Source organism: Podarcis vaucheri, assembly GCF_965113315.1.
Source record: "Podarcis vaucheri genome assembly, chromosome: 1".
Classification (NCBI taxonomy): Eukaryota; Metazoa; Chordata; class Lepidosauria; order Squamata; family Lacertidae; genus Podarcis; species Podarcis vaucheri.
Window position 1 is genome coordinate 120,751,627 of NC_138759.1, and position 25,197 is coordinate 120,776,823.

General features: G+C 43.5%; 1 protein-coding gene across 1 annotated transcript in view; it reads right to left on the minus strand.

The window, feature by feature from the left end:
* Window positions 1-24,355, minus strand: part of HAT1 (histone acetyltransferase 1) — a 30,450-nt gene extending 6,095 nt beyond the window's left edge. The window contains exons 1-8 of the mRNA XM_082203180.1: window positions 24,211-24,355; window positions 16,833-16,904; window positions 15,181-15,256; window positions 14,057-14,177; window positions 4,971-5,150; window positions 4,608-4,729; window positions 4,000-4,104; window positions 3,329-3,435 (exon numbers count right to left, since the gene is read on the minus strand). Coding sequence (XP_082059306.1) covers window positions 3,329-3,435; window positions 4,000-4,104; window positions 4,608-4,729; window positions 4,971-5,150; window positions 14,057-14,177; window positions 15,181-15,256; window positions 16,833-16,904; window positions 24,211-24,217 — 790 coding nt within the window. The 5' untranslated portion in view covers window positions 24,218-24,355. The remainder of the gene's footprint in view (window positions 1-3,328; window positions 3,436-3,999; window positions 4,105-4,607; window positions 4,730-4,970; window positions 5,151-14,056; window positions 14,178-15,180; window positions 15,257-16,832; window positions 16,905-24,210) is intronic.
* Window positions 24,356-25,197: the final 842 nt, after the last annotated feature.

The window sequence follows — 25,197 nt, forward strand, 5'->3', positions numbered from 1 at the left end:
CTGGCTCAAAGATTCAGATAGAATATTCCATTTACGGACGTGCACAATTAAAAATCACATTTTGTCCTTCGTCACCAATTGGTACAGTCGTACCTTGTTTTGCGACTGGAATCCGTTCTGGAGCTCTGGCCACTAGCCGAAAAGGACGCAGGGCAAAGCGCTACATCTGCGTGCACGCACAGAACGGTTTGTGCTTCTGCGCATGCACGAAGTGTGCTTTAGAGCTTCTGCACATGCACAAGCAGCAAACCCAGAAGTAACCTGTTCGGGTTTGCCGCAGACGTTGGCCAGAATGGACGCTAGACAAGGCGGATGTTTGCGGAGGTATTACTGTACTTTATAATGCTTTTATAGATGATGGGAAGTACGTGGAATTTCTGTGGGGCTTTAATTATAAACAAGGCTGAAATTCAAGATTTAGAGGTATATCTAGCATACAGGTACGTGCCAAAACAAACTGCATTATTCGGCTCTACACATGACTGAGGATTTTCTACTCCTGTCAAGAATCCGACTGCAAGGAGTTTTTGAAATTTGGAGGATTCTCAAAATCAGTTTGTGGCAAAACATGTTGCTGTTAAAATAAAATAGTTCTATTCCCACTGAACATACAAAATGACTTTTCAGTACATAAAGGATCTCTAGGCTGCGGCCAAAGGGTTAATTTAATATTAACTTAGCAGTGAGGTTTACAAACAAACATACATACACACACTGGTAGCACAGTACAGTGGTACCTCGGTTTTTGAACGTAATCCATTCCGGAAGACCATTCAACTTCTGAAACGTTCAAAAACAGAGGTTCAAAGGGCGGCCTGTAAATTCAATAGAGAAAATTGAAGAAAAAAAAACCTCAGCAGAAGCCGTTCGACTTCCGAGTTGCATTTGAAAACCGAAGCATTTACTTCCAGGTTTTCGGCATTCGAAAACCAAAACGTTCGACTTCTGAGACATTCGAAAACCAAGGTACCACTGTGCCTGGAGTCTTCCTTTCTCCACTAGCTCAGAAAATACACAAAATACGTTTCTGATGGTGTAATAAGAAAATTAGCTAGCGCATACATTCAAGGAAATGACCGAAACACCTCTGAAAGGAACTATACCTCATATGGCTGTGACTCAAACAACTTGCATAACTAGTTCCAGAAGCCCCACAGGCTTTCAAAGTGCACCAACATTCAAAAGCAGTTTGTGATAGGGCATGTGGGTGATATACAAGGTCATGTTTACACAGTGGTGCCTCGCAAGACGAAAAGAATCCGTTCTGTGATTCTCTTCGTCTAGCGGTTTTTTTGTCTTGCAAAGCAAGCCCATTGACGGATTAGAGGATTAGCGCTATTAGCGGCTTTTAGTGGCTTATCAGCTTATCGGATCAGCTGATAAGCGGCTTAGCGGCTTAGAAAAAGGGGGGGAGGGGGAAAAAACCCGCAGGAACTCACAAGACATTTTCGTCTTGCGAAGCAAGCCCATAGGAAATTCATTTTGCGAAGCACCTCCAAAACGGAAAACCCTTTCGTCTAGCGGGTTTTCCGTCTTGCGAGGCATTCGTCTTGCGGGGCACCACTGTATTTTTAAAGGCAAAATTCCTACTGTGCGGCTAAAGTAGCTGGCTCATCCCCCCACCCCACCCCCAGTATATTCAAATCCAAACAAAAATGGACTGGTAAATATAATTCCTGAGAAGTTCAACGACGGGTTAAATCCAAGGCATCCTAACCAAGCAGAACAGGGATTTTTATTTTATTTTTGCCTCCCCCTTCCTATTAGTCCACTGATAGTTGAAGGAGCTGCCAAAGAAACATGGAATACAACATAGAAGCTGCAGCAATAGAGGAGAATCAGAAAAAAAAACAACCCCCCCATGGGGGAGTAGGGGGAATCTTACTACAAGCAGAAGTCACCTATCCAAACCAATGAATTTTCTTTGCACTGATATTCTTAACAGCCCACAATGAACTGTCGTAGGATAAATATCCAGAAGATACCCTCTTTTCTTTGGTCAGTTATCGAGTCGCTTTCTTTAACAGATCTCAGGGCAACGTAGAGCAAAAGATATATAAAATATATCAAAAATTAACAACTTTGTGTGTGTGTAATTAAAATAGGGACGCGGGTGGCGCTGTGGGTTAAAGCCTAGGACTTGCCAATCAGAAGGTCGGCGGTTCGAATCCCCGCGACGGGGTGAGCTCCCGTTGCTCGGTCCCTGCTCCTGCCAACTTAGCAGTTCGAAAGCACGTCAAAGTGCAAGCAGTTAAATAGGTACCGCTCCAGCAGGAAGGTAAACGGCGTTTCCGTGCGCTGCTCTGGTTCGCCAGAAGCAACTTGCTGGCCACATGACCCAGAAGCTGTACGCCGGCTCCCTCAGCCAATAAAGCAAGATGAGCGCCGCAACCCCTGAGTCGGCCACAACCGGACCTAATGGTCAGGGGTCCCTTTACCTTTACTTAAAATACAAATCTGCACATTACTGTTTGGGGTGATATGTTACCATATCAAACTGGAAAGATCTGGATACAAAGAAGTGTTTTTAGCCAACATCTAAACCTCAACAGAAGTGCCTGGCGTGCTCTGGTCCATGGGGTCACGAAGAGTCGGACACGACTAAACAACAACAACAAACCTCAACAACGAGGAAGACAAATGTAGTTGCAGGAGAGATCATTTCAAAAATAAGAGGCCCCACTACAGAGAAGGCCCTTCTGTGCATTCCCAGTTGCATCAAGAAACAGAATCTTGTGCCATGTATTGTGGCATCTTTCAAAGTAGACTAGTCCATGGAAACTTATGCTGTGATACCACAGGGCGGTTTCTGTTCCGCATTGCCTCAAAAGTTCATTCCAATATCCTTTTCTTTAATTTTCTCATTCTCCAAGTTCATATTCTTTGGACGTTCGTACATTTTCTCTCTGGGGTCATAAGAATGGAGTGTACCATTGTAGTGATTAGTAAACCAGTGTCTCTCACTGATTTAGTGTTTTGCCTGAAAGAAGAAAGCTCTGCAAGGAGTTCCAGAAACCTAAATCTCTTGTCAAGTCAGCTGCGTACTTTGCAATAAAAATGGCTAATTAACTGGTAATCCTTTCATGCTAGGGAATGGATTTCCATGGTGCACTGTTCCCAGGAAGGAAAGGATTTGAAGAATTACATTATGCACAGTTCTTTCTGTAAGGAAGGGTAGCATTAACCTTGACCTCTGCTTAAGTTAATCTTTGAAAGATCATTTAATTTTGACAGATGAATTCAGAAAGTTATGGCACCGACTGTCAGGGAAGAAGTGTTTAGCATTTCATATAAATTAATTCTTATCTCCAGCGAAAGACTCACGTACCTGTTATATCAAGCACTGCAGGGGATGACATATAGTACCTATGAACTGTTTCTAAAAGCTGAGCCCCGTGACCTTCTCCTTGGAATGGAGGCAATATCAGCATTTGGCTACACATAGAACGAGAGAGAAAAATTAGCGCAAAAAAGAAAAGAAAAAGAGCTACAGTCATACTTTGGTTTTTGAACAGAATGCGTTCAAACCATTTGAAAACCAAGGCGCGGCTTCCGATTGGCTACAGCAACGTCCTGCAGCCAATCGGAAACCACAAAAGCTGCGCCGGATGTTCAGCTTCTGAAAATCGTTCAAAAACCGAAAAAATCACTTCCGGGTTTCAATCACTGGGGAGCCAAGGCATTTGAGATCGATTGTATACTCAACCCCTAGAAAATTTATTTACAGATTTATTCACAGCAAATTACAATCTCTCTATACATAAGGCTTTACATACAAAAACCTTATAGACTCCGAACATAATTGCACTAAGAGTTTTGAGATTCCACCCCATTTCAGATGAACACAATGAAATAAATAAATGCAAAGCCAGGCGAGAGTTTTAAAATTTCTTTTTTAAAAAGCCCACAAAATTAACACAATTATAAACAAGTATTGGGAACTTCAACAGTACTCTCTTCTGAAATAAAAGGCAAGGCACGTGCTATGCTGCCAATTACCTTACACGTGGCCGGGTTTTGTCTGGGTACACATAGTAATTATAGACTGTCATATAGCCTACGGTCGCAAAGAGCGTAGCTCCATCCTTATTATACTTCTCAAATCTGCAGATAAAACAGAAAGCCAAGCAGGTCAATTACAGTCGCGCTCCCATGCAGTGTCCATTTTCTTTTCCATTCTCCGACTGAATTTCCAGTGTCAGCAAGCTACTCTGTGAGGGCCCAATGGGTACACCTGCTATGTTCTGAATGTACAATTCACTTAATTGGTGTGCAGCAACTTGGATAAATCAGACCTCTTTACAGCACTTCAGCGCACTTGCCTATTATAAAGATGAATAGGTGGCAAGTAAAAGAAAACACAGGCAAAGCTCATTTTACTGTTTAAGCCCTACATTCAGGGCTCCAACGGACAACAGTATTTAATTTGGCTCTATTCTCAAGGTCTTGCAAAGCATAATGGACACAAACTCCAGCCTGATAAACAATAGTTTTCTCTTTCCTGGGAAAAATATCATTATACTGTCCCCAATAATTGGCCAGCCACAATTAAAACGCAGCCTTTGTGGAGGTAATAAGGTCCACTGTTGCTTTAGAACTGTACTTACACTAGAAAGTAGTTCCATCTTTCATCATCCACGTCAATAAAGCTAGCTGTTTCTATAAACCACATCAAGAAGGTCTGAAGCCTTTCATGATACTCTCGAAAGCCTGGGCATGTGATGTCAGCCTAGGGAAAAAGCCAGGAGAAGTCAGGTGAAACTCTTCACCAAAGGGAAGAGAGCACATCACAGAGCCTTATAAAGTGCCTCGGTGGGAAACTGTTTTATTAGCACACTGAAAGTGATCTTGGAGAAATAGCAACGTTTTACATCTCACAAGCAATTATTTGAGGGTCACTTAAAAGTTGCCATGAAAGCTCTGTCGGAAGGCTCTATTCTCCCCACCACCACCACACACACACTTTTTACCTTGTATATTTGATACTTTACGTCTTCGCCAGCTTCTTCGTTATGCACGGAATATGTATGTAACAATGTCCCAAATGGCTTGAAATTGACCTCTTTTTCCAGCAGAGATACAAAGTCATCTGTACTTGTGCTAAAGCCTGGTGGAACAATTTCTCTAATTTTACTTTCCACATCATCTGCCTGAAAACAAGAGGTGGGGAGATAGAGAGAGAGAGAGGGAGAGAGAGAGAGAGAGAGAGAGAGAGAGAGAGAGAGAGAGATGCACTGAGAATAAGAAATTGACTATTTCTAGAATTCACATAGGGTGGCGTGCTTATGCCCTGTGACTGTTGAAGCGCTATTTAAAGCACCCAATGTGGTTTCCTAAAATTTTGCACAGGTCTTTGTCCCAGACAAATGGTACACATGGGACCTTGCCACTAGGTGCCCCCTTGTGGCCCTTAGTTTACAAAGCTCAGAGCATTCATATGCACCCCCTAGTCCGTTATCACATTGTTCAAATCTACTCTTTCAAGGGATCCACCAATAATATGTTATACTGCAGCATTCCCAGTTTAAGCTGTGCTCAGGGAAACTGCCTGTCCCTTATTGGAGGCAAAAAACCAGCCTGATCCCTCAGACCGTTTCTCATGGGCACAAGGGTGGACACAGATCCACAATACAGTGGTACTTCGCTTCCTGCTTGGCAGGGGGTTGGACTCGATGGCCCTTGTGGTCTCTTCCAACTCTATGATTCTATGATTCTATGATGAATGCCTTGCAAGACAGAAAACTCGCAAAACGAAAGGGTTTTTGGTTTTTTGAGTTGCTTCGCAAGATGATTTCCCCTATGGGCTTGCTTCGCAAGACGGAAACGTCTTGCAAGTTTGTTTCCTTTTTCTTAACACCGTTAATACAGCTGCGACTTGACTTCGAGGACAACTCATAGCAGCGGTGTGGTAGCCTTTTTTGAGGTTTTTGAAGACTTTGGTGATTTTGGAAGCTTTTCCAAAACTTTTCCGCCACCGTGCTTCGCAAGATGAAAAAAAACGCAAGACGAAAAAACTCGCGGAACGAATTAATTTCGTCTTGTGAGGCACCACTGTAATGTTGTGGCTTGCTCTTCAGTCGCCTTCCTTTTGAGGTAAGGCAGGGCAGGAGGTTAAAACATACAAGGTCAAGCAGGATCTTGAATGTTATCAGCACTGGAATAAGAAGTGTGCATGTTAAGTAAACTTAATTGCTGAGTCGGGAAGACAACATTCCTGATGAGTCATTGTGCTTTGGGTAATATACTCATGGTAAGATACTTCAGTTTAATAGCAGGTTAAACTGAAGCATCTTACTTCAGAAAACAGCTTTTCCACAAACACAAGATTCAGATTCTGCCTTTCTTTTAAAAAACAACAACCTGGAGCACTGGCATTTCATTACAGTAATAAAGAAGCTAGTAACCTTTTACCATAAGGGTCTAAGAAAAGGGAAATTTTAAGACAGTGTACCACTCCCCACCCCAATAATGGTCAATGCCACTAGCTCATTAAACTTTAGATAAGCTAAAAGGAAGAAAAAATGGAGAATCTAGTTTAGATTCTTGGCTCTCAAAACTTGGCTCTCAAAACTTGGCTCTTCTTGCCTGCCGCTAAGACTAGGCATCTCAGTGCACTTATTAAATGCAGTCAATGCAACTTTGGTCTGCTGATATGGTGGTTGGGCAGGCCCACTGTATCTGCTGCTTGCAGACGTCTACCATTCAATATGGAATTCTTAAGTGAACAGTCTTTGATCACTCTTTTGGAGTAACACGTGTGCAATACAATCCCACACCCTCAAGGTTGCTCAAAAGCAACCCAAACAAATTAGAGTATTTAAGAAACTAACTGGCAGCAACAGGACAAACTCTTTTCCAGCCTGAATTCTGGTTTACACATACAAGGGAAAAGCCCAAACACTCGAGTGTCAAGAAAATACAGACTTGGGAGCATGGTGGCAAGCCAATATAATTTATGCGCTAAAGACTCAAAGGGGGGGGGGGAGAAAGGAACTTCTTTTGCCCAAAGAATTTTTTTAATGCAATTTAACCAAAAGGGTGGGGAGGTTTTACAAGCAAAACTGAATTAGGATTAGCCTTGTTAAACAGCCAAATTGAATGTTACAGACTATCAGCTGAGCAGACATCATAATCCCTTTCAGGCCCCCAAAAGACCACTTGATTGAATACATTTACTACTTCTCCTTAACCATGAATATTTGATGAAGTTTCACAATAACGTATTGCCGCTTCTCACCAGGCAATAAAACTTAATGAATTGGTCTCAACTTAACAAAACCCTAACCCCCTCAATACAACCCCTAAAAGCCTGGCATTACATTCAACAAAATGAGCTTACATTCTATTCAAACCCTGCTCCCAACAATGAGTCCAGGTTTTTACTTAATGGAGTTTGCCGTGAGTTCAGCTGTAATGTTTGTATTGTATCTATTTCCATAAGGGCTGACACAAGAACACTTTGTGTTAACTTACTAAGCAGCTCTTTCACACCGTTTACATGCATGATAAGTATTAATTCTGAACCAAGACCATTGCTACTTAGCATTCAAAACAGGGAAATTAAGACGCTTAGGACAAAATACACTACAAAAGGCTAATACAACACACTACTAATTCCTGTTCTTTCAACTGGAGTCCCCCTAAGTAGAAGCAATGCACCTGCAAATGAATAATACTTTACTATCAGCTATATCGGGGGGATGTAGAATATGGGCAGAGTTCAGTCTACACACACTCCATTATTAATGCTTTGGTGCCACCAACTTTCATATTTAATCAGCCTTATCTTCCTAAAGAGCCATTATGTGCGGCATGTACGGTAGCTCTACGACACTTGATTTTGTCTTGTGCTACTGATTAGACACCTTCAAATAAAAATTAAGAACATTTTCTTATATTAAATTTATTTAGTAAAAGTACAGCAAGAACGTGCCTGCAGCTAAATTAGGAATACCAAATGAGTTTCTAAAGAGTACCTTTTTTAAAAAAAAAACCATTTAAAAATTTTAAAATGTACATTTTAACAGGGAAGAGAGGTGGATGAAAGTCATAGCTAATTCCCTTTCCCCCATATAGAACCTTTGTTACTATTTCTCAATATTTTACTAATATAACACACTACATACTATGCTATGTATCATAAAGGTAAAGGTAAAGGACCCCTGACCATTAGGTCCAGTCGTGACCGACTCTGGGGTTGCGGCGCTCATCTCGTTTTATTGGCCAAGGGAGCCGGCGTACAGCTTCTGGGTCATGTGGCCAGCATGACTAAGCCGCTTCTGGCGAATCAGAGCAGCGCATGGAAATGTCGTTTACCTTCCCGCCGGAGCGGTACCTATTTATCAACTTGCACTTTGACGTGCTTTCGAACTGCTAGGTTGGCAGGAGCAGGGGCCAAGGAACGGGAGCTCACCCCGTTGCGGGGATTCAAACCACCGACCTTCTGATCGGCAAGTTCTAGGCTCTGTGGTTTAAGCCACAGCGCCACCTGTGTCCCTTGTATGTATCTAATGTAAAGAAACACCTTTTGGGTAGACTTTACCTATTCTGAAGTCCTGCTAATGACTTCTTATTGTGTGCTACTCCCTACTGCATGGGTGGGGTACCTGTGGCATTCAGGATGTTATTTTATTTAGTGGTTCAATTGATATCCCACCCTTCCTCAGTTTGTTTGATCCCAGACAAGTTGCCACCTAGCAGTAATGCTGCTCATATCAACCCAGTCAGCTTGACCAACTGTAGGTGACGATGGAGTTACAGTTCAGCAAAATCTTGACAGCCACAGGTTTCCCTATTCCCGATCTACTGAAAGGCAGTTTGTTCCATGCAGGGGTATAAAATCTTTTGCAACAGTTAGAAGCAAGAATACGCAAAGAGAAAGTTGGCCGGGAGATGGATATCAGAGTATTCAAGAGAAAAGAGGGTTCCCGTTCTTCCTGGCCCATTCTAGTATGTTATTCTCCCACAAAACATCTCAGCCTTCCTTTTAGACAATAAGCAGTGGTGAAGAAGTGCCAATTATGATAAAGGTTCACTATGATAACCTAGAAGTTACAGCCTCTGATTTACAAGGCCTTCCTTCAAATGACCACAGAAGTGGAGCATAAGCGCTCTGCATAACCTCACAGCTATATATGTAAAGGTAAAGGGACCCCTGACCATTAGGTTCAGTCGTGTCCGACTCTGGGGTTGCGGCACTCGTCTCGCTTTATTGGCTGAGGGAGCCGGCGTACAGCTTCTGGGTCATGTGGCCAGCATGACTAAGCCGCTTCTGGTGAACCAGAGCAGCGCACGGAAACACCGTTTACTTTCCTGCCGGAGCGGTACCTATTTATCTACTTGCACTTTGACGTACTTTTGAACTGCTAGGTTGGCAGGAGCAGGGACTGAGCAACGGGAGCTCACCCCGTCGCAGGGATTTGAACTGCCAACGTTCTGATCAGCAAGTCCTAGGCTCTGTGGTTTAACCCACAGTGCCACCCGCATATATATATATATATATATATATATATATATATATATATATATATACACACACACACACACATATATATATGTATTCCCAAGTTGAGCTGTATCCAAAGCAGAGGTTCTGAAGAGACACCTGAGGCAGCCTTTACTCACATTTGGCCCTGCTTCTTGGAAAGGCATTTGGAGGAGGGGGGAGTGTGAATATACAGCAAGAAAGAGGGGGCCAAGAAGACTAAAATAGAGAGTGAGGGGGGAAAACATGTAGGTAAGGGGAGAAAGAGAATAGTAGGAAAAAGTGTATACAAAAAAGGCTGCATTAAAAACAACAAAAATGTGTTAAAGAACAATTAAAGATGGTAAAGTGGTGGTGGTGGGAGAAAGATGATAGTCCACACCACATTTCTTTACATTTGGCCTTTCCCTCTAATATGTATAAGTTTCAGATTTCTAAGATTGTGGACTGGCAAGATTTAAAAACAGGAAATGCAGCATTAAATACACACGCAGCTATACGGCCTGCCTGCTCCTATTGGAAAGGAAGAACAGTGGTCAAGATTAGGGTTATTCTGCAATGCATACGGCCTTGGTAAACAACTGTGTGGCGTTATAACGTCTATCTAAGAAAATCTTAAATCGGAGATGTGCTGTATTACTGAACCTGCTGATAGTAACACAGTGTGGAACATGGGATCTTCCAGATGTTATAGGGACTCCCAATTCCCACCACTCCAGATCACTGGACCACGTCTGGAGGATCACAGGTTCTCCATCACTGCTAAGACACTAATTTGGTAGGAAGTCCTATTGAACTCAATGGGATTTATGCTTGGAATAGGCATCGTTAAGAAAAACAACTAGTTTGGGTAGACCCCGGAAAAGAAGCTGTAAGGTAAAAAAGCGTAAGCCTCAAAAATATCTAGGGCTGACATTTGTTATGCAGTAAACTACTTTACCAATCTCTTGCTGAACTGTTCTTTGATTTTGAAACAGGATGGAAGTCTGACGAGGGAAGTGTAAACCTGGTGAATACGCTTGTTTGGGTTTATTAATGTGGTGTGCAAGGCAGCTAGCTCCTAACACCTGCCCCTTAATGTGGCTTTGCTGCCCCTTCCCCCACTACACGTCCTCAATACTTGTGCCTTAATATCCCACAATTGTGTTTAATTCAGTGAGGCCAAATGCAGAAGATGGGGAGGGATAATCTGTATCAGATACATCATAGAATGTAAGAACGCCCCTTTCCCCACGACATTCCACTTGACATGTGCAAGTATTCATTCTGCCGAACAAGAAGCCTTACATTCAGGGAGACACTTGAGATGATTTAGGGATCTAAAACTTACTTTAGAATTAGGACATTTAGCGTAACTAGAATGGTAAATGCGGGACATGGCTGCACAGAAGGAATTTCACCAAATAATTTAAACACAAATAAAAATACACCAAATTTTGCAGATGCACTCAGACAACTTCTATGTCTATGCCCCATGAAAACAGCCAACTTCTTGATTTATTTGGTAAGCCTGAGAAAAATAAAGGACAGATCGGAGATTAATTTTGTTTATGGAAGCGTTGTACAGAGGCTGTCCTGGATCGATATGATTTTTGGAAGAGTACAAAATCCACATAGAATGCCAGCTTTTAACCTGCTTGTGAAAATCATCAGAGATCGCAAAGAAAGGAATTTATGATAACAACAAAAAGAGAAAGGAAGTAATAAAGGACTATCCGGATCAAACTGGAGAGAACTGTCTAATTAAGGCAGTAAGATAAGTGATGCTGTTTTGGACTCGAGCTGAGCTTGATGTATGGGTACCCCCAACAAAATTTAAAATTTGGCTGTATAATTTGGAATCAATGTGATAATGTGATGTGATTGGCCTGTTAATAAAAATTATTTAAAAAAAGAAAAGAAAACAGCCAACTTCTTGATGGAGACCAGGGTGGCAGATGTTACTTCTCTTTGTGCAGTTTTGTGAAGAACTACACAATGCTTCAGATGTATATACTGAAGAGGTGCCTTTGCAAAGTAATTCCAGAAAGTATGCATTAGGGATAAATGAATTAGTCGCTTTCTAATGTGTCAGTTTCACATTTTTTTTTACCTGTTAATGGTCGTATTAATTAGTAATTTTTCCCAAAAAATAAATAAATTTCAGAATGCATGTTAATGCTCAGTTTGAATTTGCTAGTTTTCACGCTTCTCCAAATATTGCCATGAAGTTCTCATCAGTTTAAATGTATTTCGTTAAGACCAGGTTTGAGTAACCAGTCACAGAAGTGCTAGTCCAGAAATCCAATCTCTGAAAAAGAGTTTAAAAAAAACCACAATGGAGGATCAAAAAGTCTGGGTTAAAAGTCAAGCTGAAAGCTAGTTGAGAGATGGTGTAGCGCAAGCGTTGCCAAACTTTTCTGAGCCTGTGACTTCCGGGTTGGCGCGATCGAACCTCCGGGTTAGCGCGATCGACTAATGGCGGACTCCCTCTGAGCTCCGGAGGGAATCGGCTCCGTAGGATCGGGTCTTGCCGCCGCGGCGACACGGGGACCCTTAAAAATCACAGGCGGGGAAGCCTGTGAACTTGGTGACTCGGCGGGCACCATTTGCGCCCCCCCGACCCGTGAAGGAGCCTTTTTAAAGGCTTCGGAACGGGAGACGGGGTGAGCGGCGCGGTGCTGTGAGTCGACTGCTTCTCCTACGGAGTGAAGCCGCATGCCATGGTCGGAGAGCGCTGACTTCTTCTTGTGAACAATTGGACTCTAAAGCAGCAACCCGTGAGTAGTACGGAAATTGGATTTTTAAAGGAAATTTTTTTTGTTGAATTAGGCACGATCGGGGAAGGCGTAAACAGGAAGTCCGTCTCCCCGTCCTATAAATAATCTAAAGCAAGGACTAACTAACTAAGGTCGAGAGGATTTTTTCCTTATTGGGCAAGCTAAAAGTCAAGCTGAAAGCTAGTTGAGAGATGGTGTAGTGCAAGCGTTGCCAAACTTTTTTGAGCCTGTGGGCACACTTACAAACCAGAGAAGTTGCTGTGAGCACCACACTGCAATCCAGGCTATTGGTTACGACAGAATGCTTGCTTCAAACCGTATTTCAGTAAAGAGGAGAGAGGGAGGTGACTTGGTGGGTAGTAAGAAAGGCCTCTTTGGGAATGTGAGTGTAATGTTGATGACTGGTGATTGTGCAGCATCAGACTGAGTTGTGAATGAGGAAGTCTCTTGCCTCTGAGCCTTGCCTCTGCTGAGAACTTACTAGGCCTCCTGTGTGCTGCTTTCCATCAGACCCAGACCCTCCCTCCAGCCTGCAATATGAGGGATAACGATACCGACTTAACTTACAGAGTTGTTACAACCATTTCACTCATAAATAATGAGATTCTGTATGAAGGGGCGTAATGATACTGGATAATTAGTCACAACAACTTCTGTGATTTTCAGGGAGTACATTTCTCTGTGATTTTGAGGAGGTACATTTCTCTGAAACAGGTATCTGCTTTAGCTAGAATCAATGGGTGACCAACTCCTTTGTGGCAATTTATGAATTGCGGCCTCTGGTGAGCTTGTCTTTAAAATATAAAAATGAAAGCTCTGCAGCATATATGCAAATTAAGACTCCTTCAGCTTTAAATGAGTAAACAAATGCTTCTGTACTGCACGAGGCTTATGTTTTTTAACAGTTGTTGCTCCTAATCAATGCACCACTCGCACTGATAAATTTCCGTACAGATCACATCTGAAGGAGAAACAAACCTGTTTTTATGCAGTTCTATTGTTTTCCCTCAGTGTGTACCAAACTGGATTTTCAACGCTACTCTTAAAAGCGGCAAAAATATACCCAAACTGCAAATTTATTCCAAATGTTTTAAGACATGTTTTAAGGAACTGGTGTTCATTCCAAGTACTTTAAAGATGTTTAGTCACTTGGGTGCTGCTATATTGCTCTTCCTGAAATTTCTTTAGGCTTTACACCAGGCATAGGTAAACTCGGCCCTTCAGATGTTTTGGGGACTACAACTCCCATCATCCCTAGCTAGCAAGGCCAGTGGTCAGGGATGATGGGAGTTGTAGTCCCAAAAAACATCTGGAGGGCCGAGTTTGCCTATGCCTGCTTTACACAGAACACAGAAGTGACGTAGTGTTCCAGTCCACCACCTGGAGTGCTTATGAACACAAGGAGAAAGACAGAGTGGATGAATTTGTATGATGAGCTTTAAACAACGCAGAAAAGGCTTTGGCCAAGAAGCAGATCTTAAGAGCCACAATTTGAAGGAAGAGCAGTTTTCCTTTTGGATAAGAAAACTACCGTTGGTTCTGTGAGAAAGGATTGCCATTTAACAAAGTTGTATACTGCTTCGAATGTTGTTGAAATGGAAAAATACAGTAGAATTATGTAAAAAAGGGGGGGGATCTGAATGATCAAAACCACCATCTGTATAATTCCCACTGATTTAAGTGATAAGTGCAATGGTGCAGGATTTTGGGAACAAGCGTGAGGTCGTAAAAAGCTTGAGGAGAGTAAAATGAAGGGTTCAGCTACAATGGCAAACTTATTTATCTAAGGTGACATCTGAACGTTTGACTTTACCTCCACACAGTCAAAGTTCTCATTAACTTTGGATGTATAATCAATGCGAAACAGTGTTGACAAGTTACCAGCAATGTAGTACAAAAGAATCTTCAATCCCTTGTAACCAAAGGCAACCTCACTGCAGGAGAAAGAAAAATTAGGTTATAGCTGAATGCTAATCAACTCCACCAAGAAAATTAACTTCTCCTATACAGATAGATGTCATTATTGTTAAAAATTATGAAGGATTTACCACACTTTTAAAAACAGAGCCTTCAGTGTTCCCTTTAAAAATTCCTTCAATTCACCCAAACATAACATTATGGTCTAGTCATTTCTCTAATTGTGTCTCATGAAACAAATTAGCCCAATTTACAAGTTTGTCAGTGATAGGTACAGCAGGTATTTCACGTTACACACGTATGGCTACATTTACAGTGGACGCTCGGGTTGTGAACATGATCCACATGGGAAACACGTTTGCAACCCGCAGCGCCGCATCTGCGCATGCATGGGTCGTGATTCGGCGCTTCTGCACAAAGCGTGATTTAGCGCTTCTGCGCATGCGCAAGTGCCGAAACCAGGAAGTAACCTGTTCCAGTACTTCCGGATTCGACGTGGTGCACAACCCGAAATTGAGCAACCCGAAGCATCTGTAACCCGAGATATGACTAAATATACTTTGTAGCATAGGCAGAGTTTGTGTTATTTTTGTCAGGGTCAGCTAGGGTTGGGTGATATATTGATATATCGTCCAAAACTGGTTTGAAGTCCATATTGTGTTATCAGTTTCATAATTTTTGACCTGACAATATATCGTGAATCATTATGTTTTTGTGTATGTGCTATGCAGAAATCATTATGTGGCAAAAAACCATGAAGCCAGCCAATGCCTCTACATAGTTCCATCCTTATTTCAGACATCGTGATATATCAGTATATCTTGATGTTTAGCGGGTGATATATCATGATGTTGAAAACCATATATCGCCCAGCCCTAGCGGGTAGGGCTTGCAACCTTGCAACTACAGAAAATTATAGAGCTATGCAAAAACGCTCACTAGAATAGCTGCACTAGTACAAATATGTAATATCAATTTCAACTTCTTAACTTATTTCTGACACTTTCTTGCATCACTTACTCATCCCCAAAAACTTGGTGGCTGAACTCTGGATGAAATGTTGTATTGTCATCTTCCAAATCCTCCTGAAAACGGACTGATGAGAAAAAAAGCACTGATTATAAGCTTTGCCAACATGTTTTACTTAATTCACAGAAGTCCAGATCAGTTAATACTTCCTTGCCTTTTTCTGCTTCAAAGGCCTGCCGGAGTCAGGCTTTCTTCACTTATAATATCCCATAGTTTTACTTTCTAAACCTTAAATATAAATATTACCCCATTATAAAAACTATCTTATGTTAATTTAGCTGGTGGACGGAAGTGCGGATTCTTTTCTTCAGAACTTTTTTTTTTGGGGGGGGGGAGCTGTTTTTCCAGAATTCCCTAGAGAAGGTGAATGCATGCTTCCTTAAAACTTCTTGATTTGTCATTAAAATCTGCACTGATCCCGGGACGGCAGGCAGCTCTGCGCCGCCATCCGGAGCCGGGCGGGGCGGGACTTAGCACCCCGCTCCGAATGGCGGCGCAGATCTGCCTGAGGTCCCAGGACGGCAGGCAGCTCTGCGTGGCCATCGGGAGCGGGGCGGGGCTTCGCCCCCGGCTCCCGGTGGCCGGGCAGAGCTGCGTTGATCCCGGGACGGCAGGCAGCTCTGCGCCGCCATCGGGAGCGGGGCAGGGCCTCGCCCCCGACTCCCAGTGGCCGCGCAGAGCTGCGCTGATCCCGGGACTGCAGGCAGCTCTGCGCAACCCTCGGAGCCGGTCTCCCGAGGGTTGAGCAGAGCTTCCTGAAGCCTGGAGAGTGAGAGGGGTCGGTGCGCACCGACCCCTCTCGCTTTCCAGGCTTCAGCAAAAGCCTGCATTCGCCCCATAGGACGCACCCTGATTTTCCCTTCATTTTTGGAGGGGAAAAAGTGCGTCCTATAGGGCGAAAAATACGGTACGTTGTTGATTTATGCTGTCCTCCACTTTGCAAGCAGCACACACTTAACATTTAACAGATGAGGAGCGGGAAAAGTACTTGCCCCAAGACCAGCTAATTCAAAGTTGAACAGATATTTAAAGCTGGGTCTAACACACTATTTGATGAACCACACCTGCCTCTCCCTTTCATGAGTTCAGTGCTGATAGAGGCCATGGTAATTTCAATCAGACAACTTTCAGACATATTCAGTACATGGCTAGTTGTGAGGACAGAAAGTGTGTGCTGTGAACTGCCATCAATGTTGTTTCTGTTCACTCCTTTCTGCAATAGGAATTAGGCAGTGATGCATCCATACACAGGAACAGAAAAAAGTGAACAAGAAGAAGAAGAAGAAGAGTTTGGATTTGATATCCCGCCTTTCACTCCCCTTCAGGAGTCTCAAAGCGGCTAACAATCTCCTTTCCCTTCCTCCCCCACAACAAACACTCTGTGAGGTGAGTGGGGCTGAGAGACTTCAAAGAAGTGTGACTGGCCCAAGGTCACCCAGCAGCTGCATGTGGAGGAGCGGAGACGCGAACCCGGTTACCCAGATTACGTGACTACCGCTCTTAACCACTACACCACACTGGCTTAGAGAACAAACTAAGTTCTCTGGTGCTCTGCTAACTCTAACACTCCAAAACGGAGGCTCAAAGCAACACTTAAAACATTGCCAAGCTTAAGTATCAAAGCTATAATTTCAAAACCTTACCTAGTTTTAGGTGAATTGCTTCATTTGTATTACACTTATACTCGGCCAATTTCTTTTCCATAGCAGAAAGCCCTAGGAAAACACATTTAAATAAGTTCTCAACGCAGTTCAAACAATTTTCAAATAATGTTATCATTTTGGCTCATCCAACATAAAACTGTAGATAAATAAACGGGAATTAGGTAGTGCTTTGAAGCATGAGTTGTTGTGTAAATACAAAACAAGGAAACCCGTAAGCCTGAGATGCTATATAAGAGGCCCACAAGATCCTGCTGTAGGTTCTCAGGACTTTTAGAATTCAGGCAAATAGTTACTTGCCTGATGCAAGTAAAAATTATTCCCAGGCGATCAAGCAAAGGTGCTTTACACATTGGCTCTCAATGTAAGCATGCATGGGGCATGTGGGCTAGTATCACAGAATTGTAGAGTTGAAAGGGACGAGGGCCATTTGGCTCATCCCCTGCAATCCAGGAATCTCACTGTCCAAAGTGGAGCTCGACCCATGACCCTGAGATTAAGAGTCTCATGCTCTATTGATTGAGCTAGGCTAATGCTTTAAGCATATTGCCCTTTGCCAGAGGGTGATGCCACACTCGCCATGCCATGCAGAACCGTGGAATGCTGCTTATTTGCAAGACAAAAATGTGACCTCTTTCATCCTGTGCCTCAGACAGCAAGATCTCATTCACATCTCCTAGCCCTGCCAGGACAGCCATTAACACCCAAGATCTTGCATGGCTGAGATTTGTTTTGGTTCAGCCAAAGCAGTCACAGATCTCCTGCACAACCCTGCAGTGTTATTTTTCTCCCACACGGGAAGAGGGCATTGTCAGTGGCAAATAAAACACTAATGCCAAATGGGGTTTCAAAATAAATAAATAAATCTAGCTGTCTGGGTTTTTGTTTTGTTTTTTCAATGGTTTTGCTAAAATTATTTCATTAACGCCACAGAAAAAAACAAGAGGAATTATAAATATGGTTTAAGTCAGAACCTGGCTGAGGAACACATAATAAAAATGTTTGTTACATTTAGCACTACTACAGTGTTAAGTAAGGGGCCAATAATAATGGAACCACATACAGCCTCTAACAGTGCACTACAACAGACAGAGAAATCATAAAGTGGTCCTCCAAGACCCTCAGGAATTGTCAAGTGGTCTCCGGGGAGGAAATGCTTTGTCATGGGTTAAAGGAGAGTGCGCCTACCATTTTTGGTCTACAAAGGAGCCAGGTGGACTGTCAAGGCACCGATACATAAGATACCACTACGTGAAACGAAGTTCCAGAAAGGGAATTATAAAATTAGCCATGATACCAATTCCAGGTAAAATATTTTTTTACTGTTGTTTATTATTGTCCATGACAACATTTGGTACATATAAAAATATGATCAGTAACCACACCGCAGAGCTCGGAAGTTGAAGTTCAGTCCACTGATCTGTTAACCTCTGTGCTGCTTAGGGTTACATTTTCAGTTCATGGTAAACACAGGGGTTGGCAAGGCTTACCATGCACGGACCGGATCACTCCTGTGGAGATCCTCCGTGGGCCGGGCCAGCACAGTGCAACGCTGGAAATTACATCTGCACATCTGCGGTGCCAGAAATTGCTTCTGCGCACGCCCAGACACTGAAAATGAGGCCTGCACAGAAGCGATTTTCAGCATCTGGGCATGCACAGAAGCAATTTCCGGCACCACGGACATGAGCAGACGCGATTTCCCGAGCCGCGGAAGAGAGTCCCCGCGCCGTACTGGTTTAGCGCAGCGCGGGGGCACTCGCCAAGTGGGCGGCTCATTTCAGGGGCAGCTTGTAGGCTGGTTAAATGGCCTCCATGGGTCACTTCCAGCCCATGGGCCACAGGTTGGGGACCACTGGTAAACACCATTTTGGTTTTTTTTTACACTTGCACTGACGTGTTGCACATCCTTTCTTCTATCTACAAAAAACTTCTCTGTAGGATACAGAGATGCATCAACTGTAGTCACCACGTTTCAGTTCTCCATTTTCAAGTGTCCATCCCAAGTCTTCAAGACTTGGAATGACAGAAATCTGTATATGCTGTATCACCATGCTCTGACAACAAACTTTTCAGTTATTTCAGTAATCCACTAACTTCTTGTTGCTTGGTAGTGTGGAGGAAGTTTAATATGCTTGGGAGTCAGCTTCTTATCTCCACTCAAAATTTGGAGCAATACTTATAATTCTGCTCAGCTGACCAGCAGGTTCACTGTTGTCATCACTCTCCAAGATTTCTTCTGCTCCAAGCAAAATTCACAAATGCAGCAGCTAGACTGGTGACTGGGAGTGGCCGCCGAGACTATATAACACTGGTCCTGAAAGACCTACATTGGCTCCCAGTACATTTCCAAGCACAATTCAAAGTATTGGTGCTGACCTTTAAAGCCCTAAATGGCCTTGGCCCTTGAACCAGGCAGAGGGCCTTCTTGGTAGTGGCATCCGCCCTGTGAAACGCCCTCCCATCAGATGTCAAGGAAATACCTGTTAGAAGACATCTGAAGGCAGCCCTGTATTAGGAAACTGTTAATGTCTGATGTTTTACAATTTTTTATTTGGGTGGGGAATAATTACTACTACTACTACTACTACTACTACTATTATTATTACATAAAGAGGCTATTATTTACAATATTAAAGCAGTGACATAATCAATACCAAGCATTTTGAAGACGAGAATGAACCCTGACATCATTATGAATCTTCAGTGTAGGGTATACTAGAGGAAGACGCCAAGCATCTGTGAGTTTGCATACAGGCATTCTAGTAAGATCATAAAGTTTAAGGTAGTCATCTAGAGTTTTGGATGTGGATAACTCTCTTAGCTGGAACAATAAGGTATGAAGTTGCATCAAAATCCTCTCTTCCATTTGCCACATATATTACTGTGTCCCCAAATAGCAACCATGTTTTTTTAAGAAGGTTGATTTATCACTTATGTTACTGGCAGGGATAGCCGAAGATGAGCATCTTCTAGCAATACCGAACATGCCATTCCTAAACATTATTTAGCTTGGAGCTTTCCAAACTGTGTGTTGCGACACTTTCGTGTGTTGACTGCAGTGTGTAGATGTGTTGCATGAACACTCCCCATGCTCCTCCTGGAACTGGAAAGCAGTTAGTATAACTCTGGATGCTTCTTTTAACTAACTGATTTTCCCCTTGTGTTTGTAGTCAGAGTAGGAAATATCATATCACACCACACATTTGTTTTCACCTGTCCATACCAATTAAACTTTTGAATTATATATCAATGCATTCTCTTCAAACTTGATTCTCTGGAATGTTGCCTCTTGCACCTTTGCAAGTCAATTATATGTCTCACACAATCATGTGTCAACTCTTTACAAAATCTGCAGATCTTTGCACTGCAGGCATCTCCTCAAAGAACTGACAGGATCAATTGCTATTTACATGCAGAGCAATGTAAAAAGAGGTTGACTGAGGCCTTGTAAGTATGACCAGTGAAGCCAAGGATAGAAAGTGAACAGGGATCTGGGATGCAGATCAAATGACCCAGACAAACACTAGAATAAATGAACAATGTTCTTAATATCTGCCTTTTCCCAACACCCTTCTCCTCCCTCCTAACAACTATTGCCTAGCATCTGTTACCATGACACCCTCTCCAATGTTCCATCTTCCTGACCACTGTGACCTGTGGACTATATGCCACATGAGCCCCTTTCTCAAGTCCTCTTTCCCAAATTCCACCTCCTTGGGCAAAAAAATTGCAGCCAACCTATGGCCTGTAGACCAGCCAGCACTTATTTAACTTTCTGTGTCCTCCTACCTAGCATGCTCCCCAAGAACATAAAAGAAAGGATAAATAAAAAAATTTCTTCCAGTAGCACCTTAAAGACCAACTAAGTTTGTTCTTGGTATGAGCTTTTGTGTGCATGCACACTTCTTCAGATATGTACCATATCTGAAGAAGCTCATACCAAGAACTAACTTAGTTAGTCTTTAAGGTGCTACTGGAAGGAATTTTTTTATTTTGACTATGACAGACCAACACGGCTACCTATCTACTAATAAAAGAAAGGAAACATGCTGTACTTATAAGTTAGATGGTGACAGTTGCTTGCTTTCCATTGAGGGCAACAGTCCCATCTCTCCCCAACTCATTTTACCAGAAATGGCATTCACATTCTCATTTAACTTAGGACACAGCAATTTATTACATTACACAACTTCAACATGAAGATAAAACACCCTCAACTTCTAAGCTTTGAATTTTAAGAATCTGTAAAGTGGTGGCATGTAAAAACTGTCATAATTATGAACACATGTTAAAAAAATAAACTTCGCAATAAACCTAGTGAAGATGGTTAGGGGGGGGAAATAAACTTGATAAGTTTGATAAAATGGTACACAATAAACAAAAATATGAAAACTGTTTGACCATCTTGCAAGATGGCAGTCAAGCTAATAAGAATCTTTTTCTGGCAACCTAGATTTTAAAATTTAGCATATTACTGTTTCAGAAAAACACTCACATGCTGTTAACCCCCACCCTTCAAAAAAAAATGCCTGCATCCTGAATTTTAGGGAAGTGGTCTAGTTTACTGTGTGGAGACACCTTCAAATAATTAACACACTAAGGGCGTGTTAAGTGCTTTCAAAATCTGGATACACCAGCAGATCAAAAGTTAGCGCAACAGCAGCCCAACATTTCAACGAATGTACCATGTCCAACATGTCAGAGCACCATTCCAACACAACTGCAATTACATATTGCAGTGCACACATTTCTTCCCAACCTCCACCCTTTTAACTTGATGTGGTTTTGACACTAGCCTAATGAGCTAGAGAGAAGCCAGAACAGTATAGGAATCTAATATGCCATAGCCAGGCCTGGGGGACAAACTAAGTCCAGGACCTTCATGACTGCATGCATGCCCCAGGTTGGTTAGCTATGTTTTAGAGCAAGGTTGGGAAATTCCTCATTCCCTCAGGATCAATCTGTTGGGACGCTGCTGCTGGCAGCCCGCAAAGTCAAAGACAAACATAGGCAGTGTCAGAAACGAAAGTGTTCTGGATTAACTAATTCAGAAGAAATAGTGCCTTGCTTCAATTTTCATGATACCTCAGATTAGAATTCCCAGTCCTAATTTACACAGAAGTAAGCCGCAACGGGCTTAATGGGATTATTCATAAGTACAAGCAGAAATTTCTTTTAGTGCATCAGATCAGTACAACTACTGTTCTGAAAAGCAAGTAAAAGGAATTCCTTTATAACTTTCAGTGTGTCTGAAAACTAAGGAAAAACCAACCAATTTATTCTCAGGCAGCTAGGGTGGGGGACTTATTTTAGCTATGCAACCAGGAAAAGTGTTTAGTTTTTTAAAACAGCAACAACACTGCCCCCTCCAACTGTTCTGAAACTATAGATGGGGGGGAAGACTTCAAAAATAAGGAGGAAATGAACAGGAAGGAAGGAAGGAAGGTGGGATGGAAGAAAGGGGCAGCTTCAGAAAGTGATGAAGGGCACCGAAACTGAAGGTTGCCCACCTGCACTGCAATTTAGAGTATCTCACTGTAAAATATATACTTAATTTATAAATAGACAAAATCTTAGACATGTCTATTCAAAAGCAAGTCCCATCAACTTCAATAGGACTCACTTTCAAGTAAACTAGGCAGCCAAACACGATACAGTGGTACCTCGGGATGCGAACAGGATCCGTTCCGGAGCCCCGTTCAAATCCAGAAGCAAACGTAACTAGCGATGGCACGTCTGCGCACGCACACGTCGCTTTTCACCGCTTCTGCGCATGATGCCATTTTGAGCATCTGCACATGCGCGAGCAGTGAAACCTGGAAGTAACACACTCCGTTACTTCCGGGTTGCCGCAGAGCGCAGCTCAAATGCGCTCAACATGAAGCATATTCAACCCGAGGTATGACTGTACATGTTTACTTAAAAATAAATCCTGCTGAGGGGAACTCAACCAACCAGTCCATCTGGGCAAGAATTGCAGCTTGCCAGATGGAACAATCTTCCCTCTCTTCCCCTATGTGCTGTTTTGGTGGGGGTGTTCTCCAGATTCACCCCCAGGGGAGGGGCTGGGGGGAAAAGCTCCGTTGGGCAAGCAGAAGTCTTGTGTGGGGCTGCCACTGGGCTTCACCTAATTCACAGGTTAGGTGAATCCCACTCACTGTGTTCAGCTGGGCTTACTATTAAGTATGCAAAGGATGTCCATCTCAGTAATTTCAGATGATCATGGCAACCTGCTCCAGAAATATTATATTGTGTGGGTGAAACACAGTGTTAGTCATATTTATACTAGATAAGTGGACTTAACTAACCTAAGTCCACCAATTTAACTGACCTATTCAGAGTATGATTTAGTTGCATATTAACCTATGCACTTAACGCAATAATAATATTTTTGAGCTAGTCACAGATAAAATGGCACACCAAGGACATTGGTGGTTCAGTGGTAGAATTCTTGCCTGCCATGTAGGAGGCCCAGGTTCAATTCCTGGCCAATGCAACTTGCCTTTAATGCCTACCTCTGGGATAGCTCAGTCAGTAAAGCATGAGACTCTTAATCTTAGGGTCGTGGGTTCAAGTCCATGGTGGGCAAAAGATTCCTGCATTGCAGGGGGTTGAACTCCTGGTCCTTTTCCAACTCTACAATTCTATGATTCTACCCTAAGGCTCCAAATATCAAGCAGTACAAAGAAAGCCTCTGTCTTTAAATCAGCATGGGTACAACCACCTTGCCGATTCAGAAAGGGAAATAAGACAGATGTGCACAAAGTTAGAATAAAACTGCTAGCAGCACAAGTAAGGGGTCGGGCGGCTGCAGCACTTCAGAACAGAAGCAATCTCACAGCAAGGCATGGGGCTGCGCATCTCTGCCCTTCAAATATTTCATTTTTTCCCCAAGGGGGAGGAAGGGGCGCTTAACTGTGGCACAGCGGCAGAGGACCCCTTTTAGGAACGGGTCCAGACCCACGCAGTGCCCATGCTTCGTCCTTTACTTTCCTGACAGGCCGTCAGTGCCTGACAGGGTGGGGATGGGGGGCTGCTCTGCCCCCACCCCACCCACACCCACCTACCCCGAGGTCCTATAAGTTGCCCGCCCACCAATGGCAACGGGTTCCGAGCGAACTTCGAGGCGGCCGCGAATTTCAGGGCCGGGTTCGGAGGCAGCCCCAAGGCGGAGGCGGTTTTCCCAGTCAGAGGGGGAGAAACCAGCCCACCCGGGTAACCGGCAGCCGTTTTCCCGCGCAGCTTCCCGGGGCTACTTGGACGGGACGGGGCCACTTCCAGCTCACGCCTTGCCTCAGGGAGGCCTAACCCAAGCAGCCGGCCAGCCTCTCTTTCTCTCCCGCCATGACCCGCTTACCCGCCATTTCCGAAGCGGCGGCGGCGGCAGCGGCGGCCTCGGGCGCCAAGCGAAGCCCTCCGAGCCAACCCAACTGAGCGAATCAAGCCGCGCGCCCACACGCCGGAAACGGCGTCGCGGAGGAGGGACGCACACGCACGCACTTCCGTTCTCTCTAGGCTCCAGGCTGGAGAGGAGAGACGCGGGCAAAACGTTAGGAGCACCGGCGCATGCGCGGCGTTCTGGGAAGCGCCCTTCCTCCACGGTCGGGCGCTGACCTTCGCGCAGAACTCCATTCCCAATGGCTTATTTGCATAGCTCCGCCCAGCTCCCTTCCAACGCTCCGCCCTCTCGGGCTGTACGCCGGGCTCGCTGGGCTATGCAAGAGAGAGAGCTCGGTCTTCTAAAATGCAGTGGGGTTTGGAAATAGCTGCTCTTCTTCACACCAGTAGGGATGGGAGAAATTCGCTTTAGTTCGCATTTAAACCGAATTTATCAAATGTATCTGCAAACCAATGTTCAGCAACAACAAAATGAATCCGTTGACATCCGTCTGTCATAGGAAACAATGGACCAGAACCTGCAAGGGAAACTTTTTTTATTCTTAATACTTCTCTTTTGTGCGAATGCATGTCTGTGCAAAAGAGATGTTTTAATGGTAAAAAAATAGAAATACCGGAAATGTGCCTTCAGCAGCTGGTTGTGGGATAAGGCAGACTGCAAGCCTTTCCTTTGGGCTGATGGAAACAAAATGGAAATAAGGGGCACAGAGGGAGACGGCACCCTGCCAAACATCACCACAGGCAGAGGATTTCTTCAGCCAGAACTTACAGAAACTCCATTCCATCACCTCTCAGGTGGGCACCATTGCCAAGGTGTTTTGTGATGATTTCCAGCACATCTTTTCCTAGAAAAATAGCACTGACTACAGGTATATGCCGTATTTTTCGTTCTATAGGACGCACGTTTTCCCCTCCAAAAATTAAGGGGAAATGTGTGTGCGTCCTA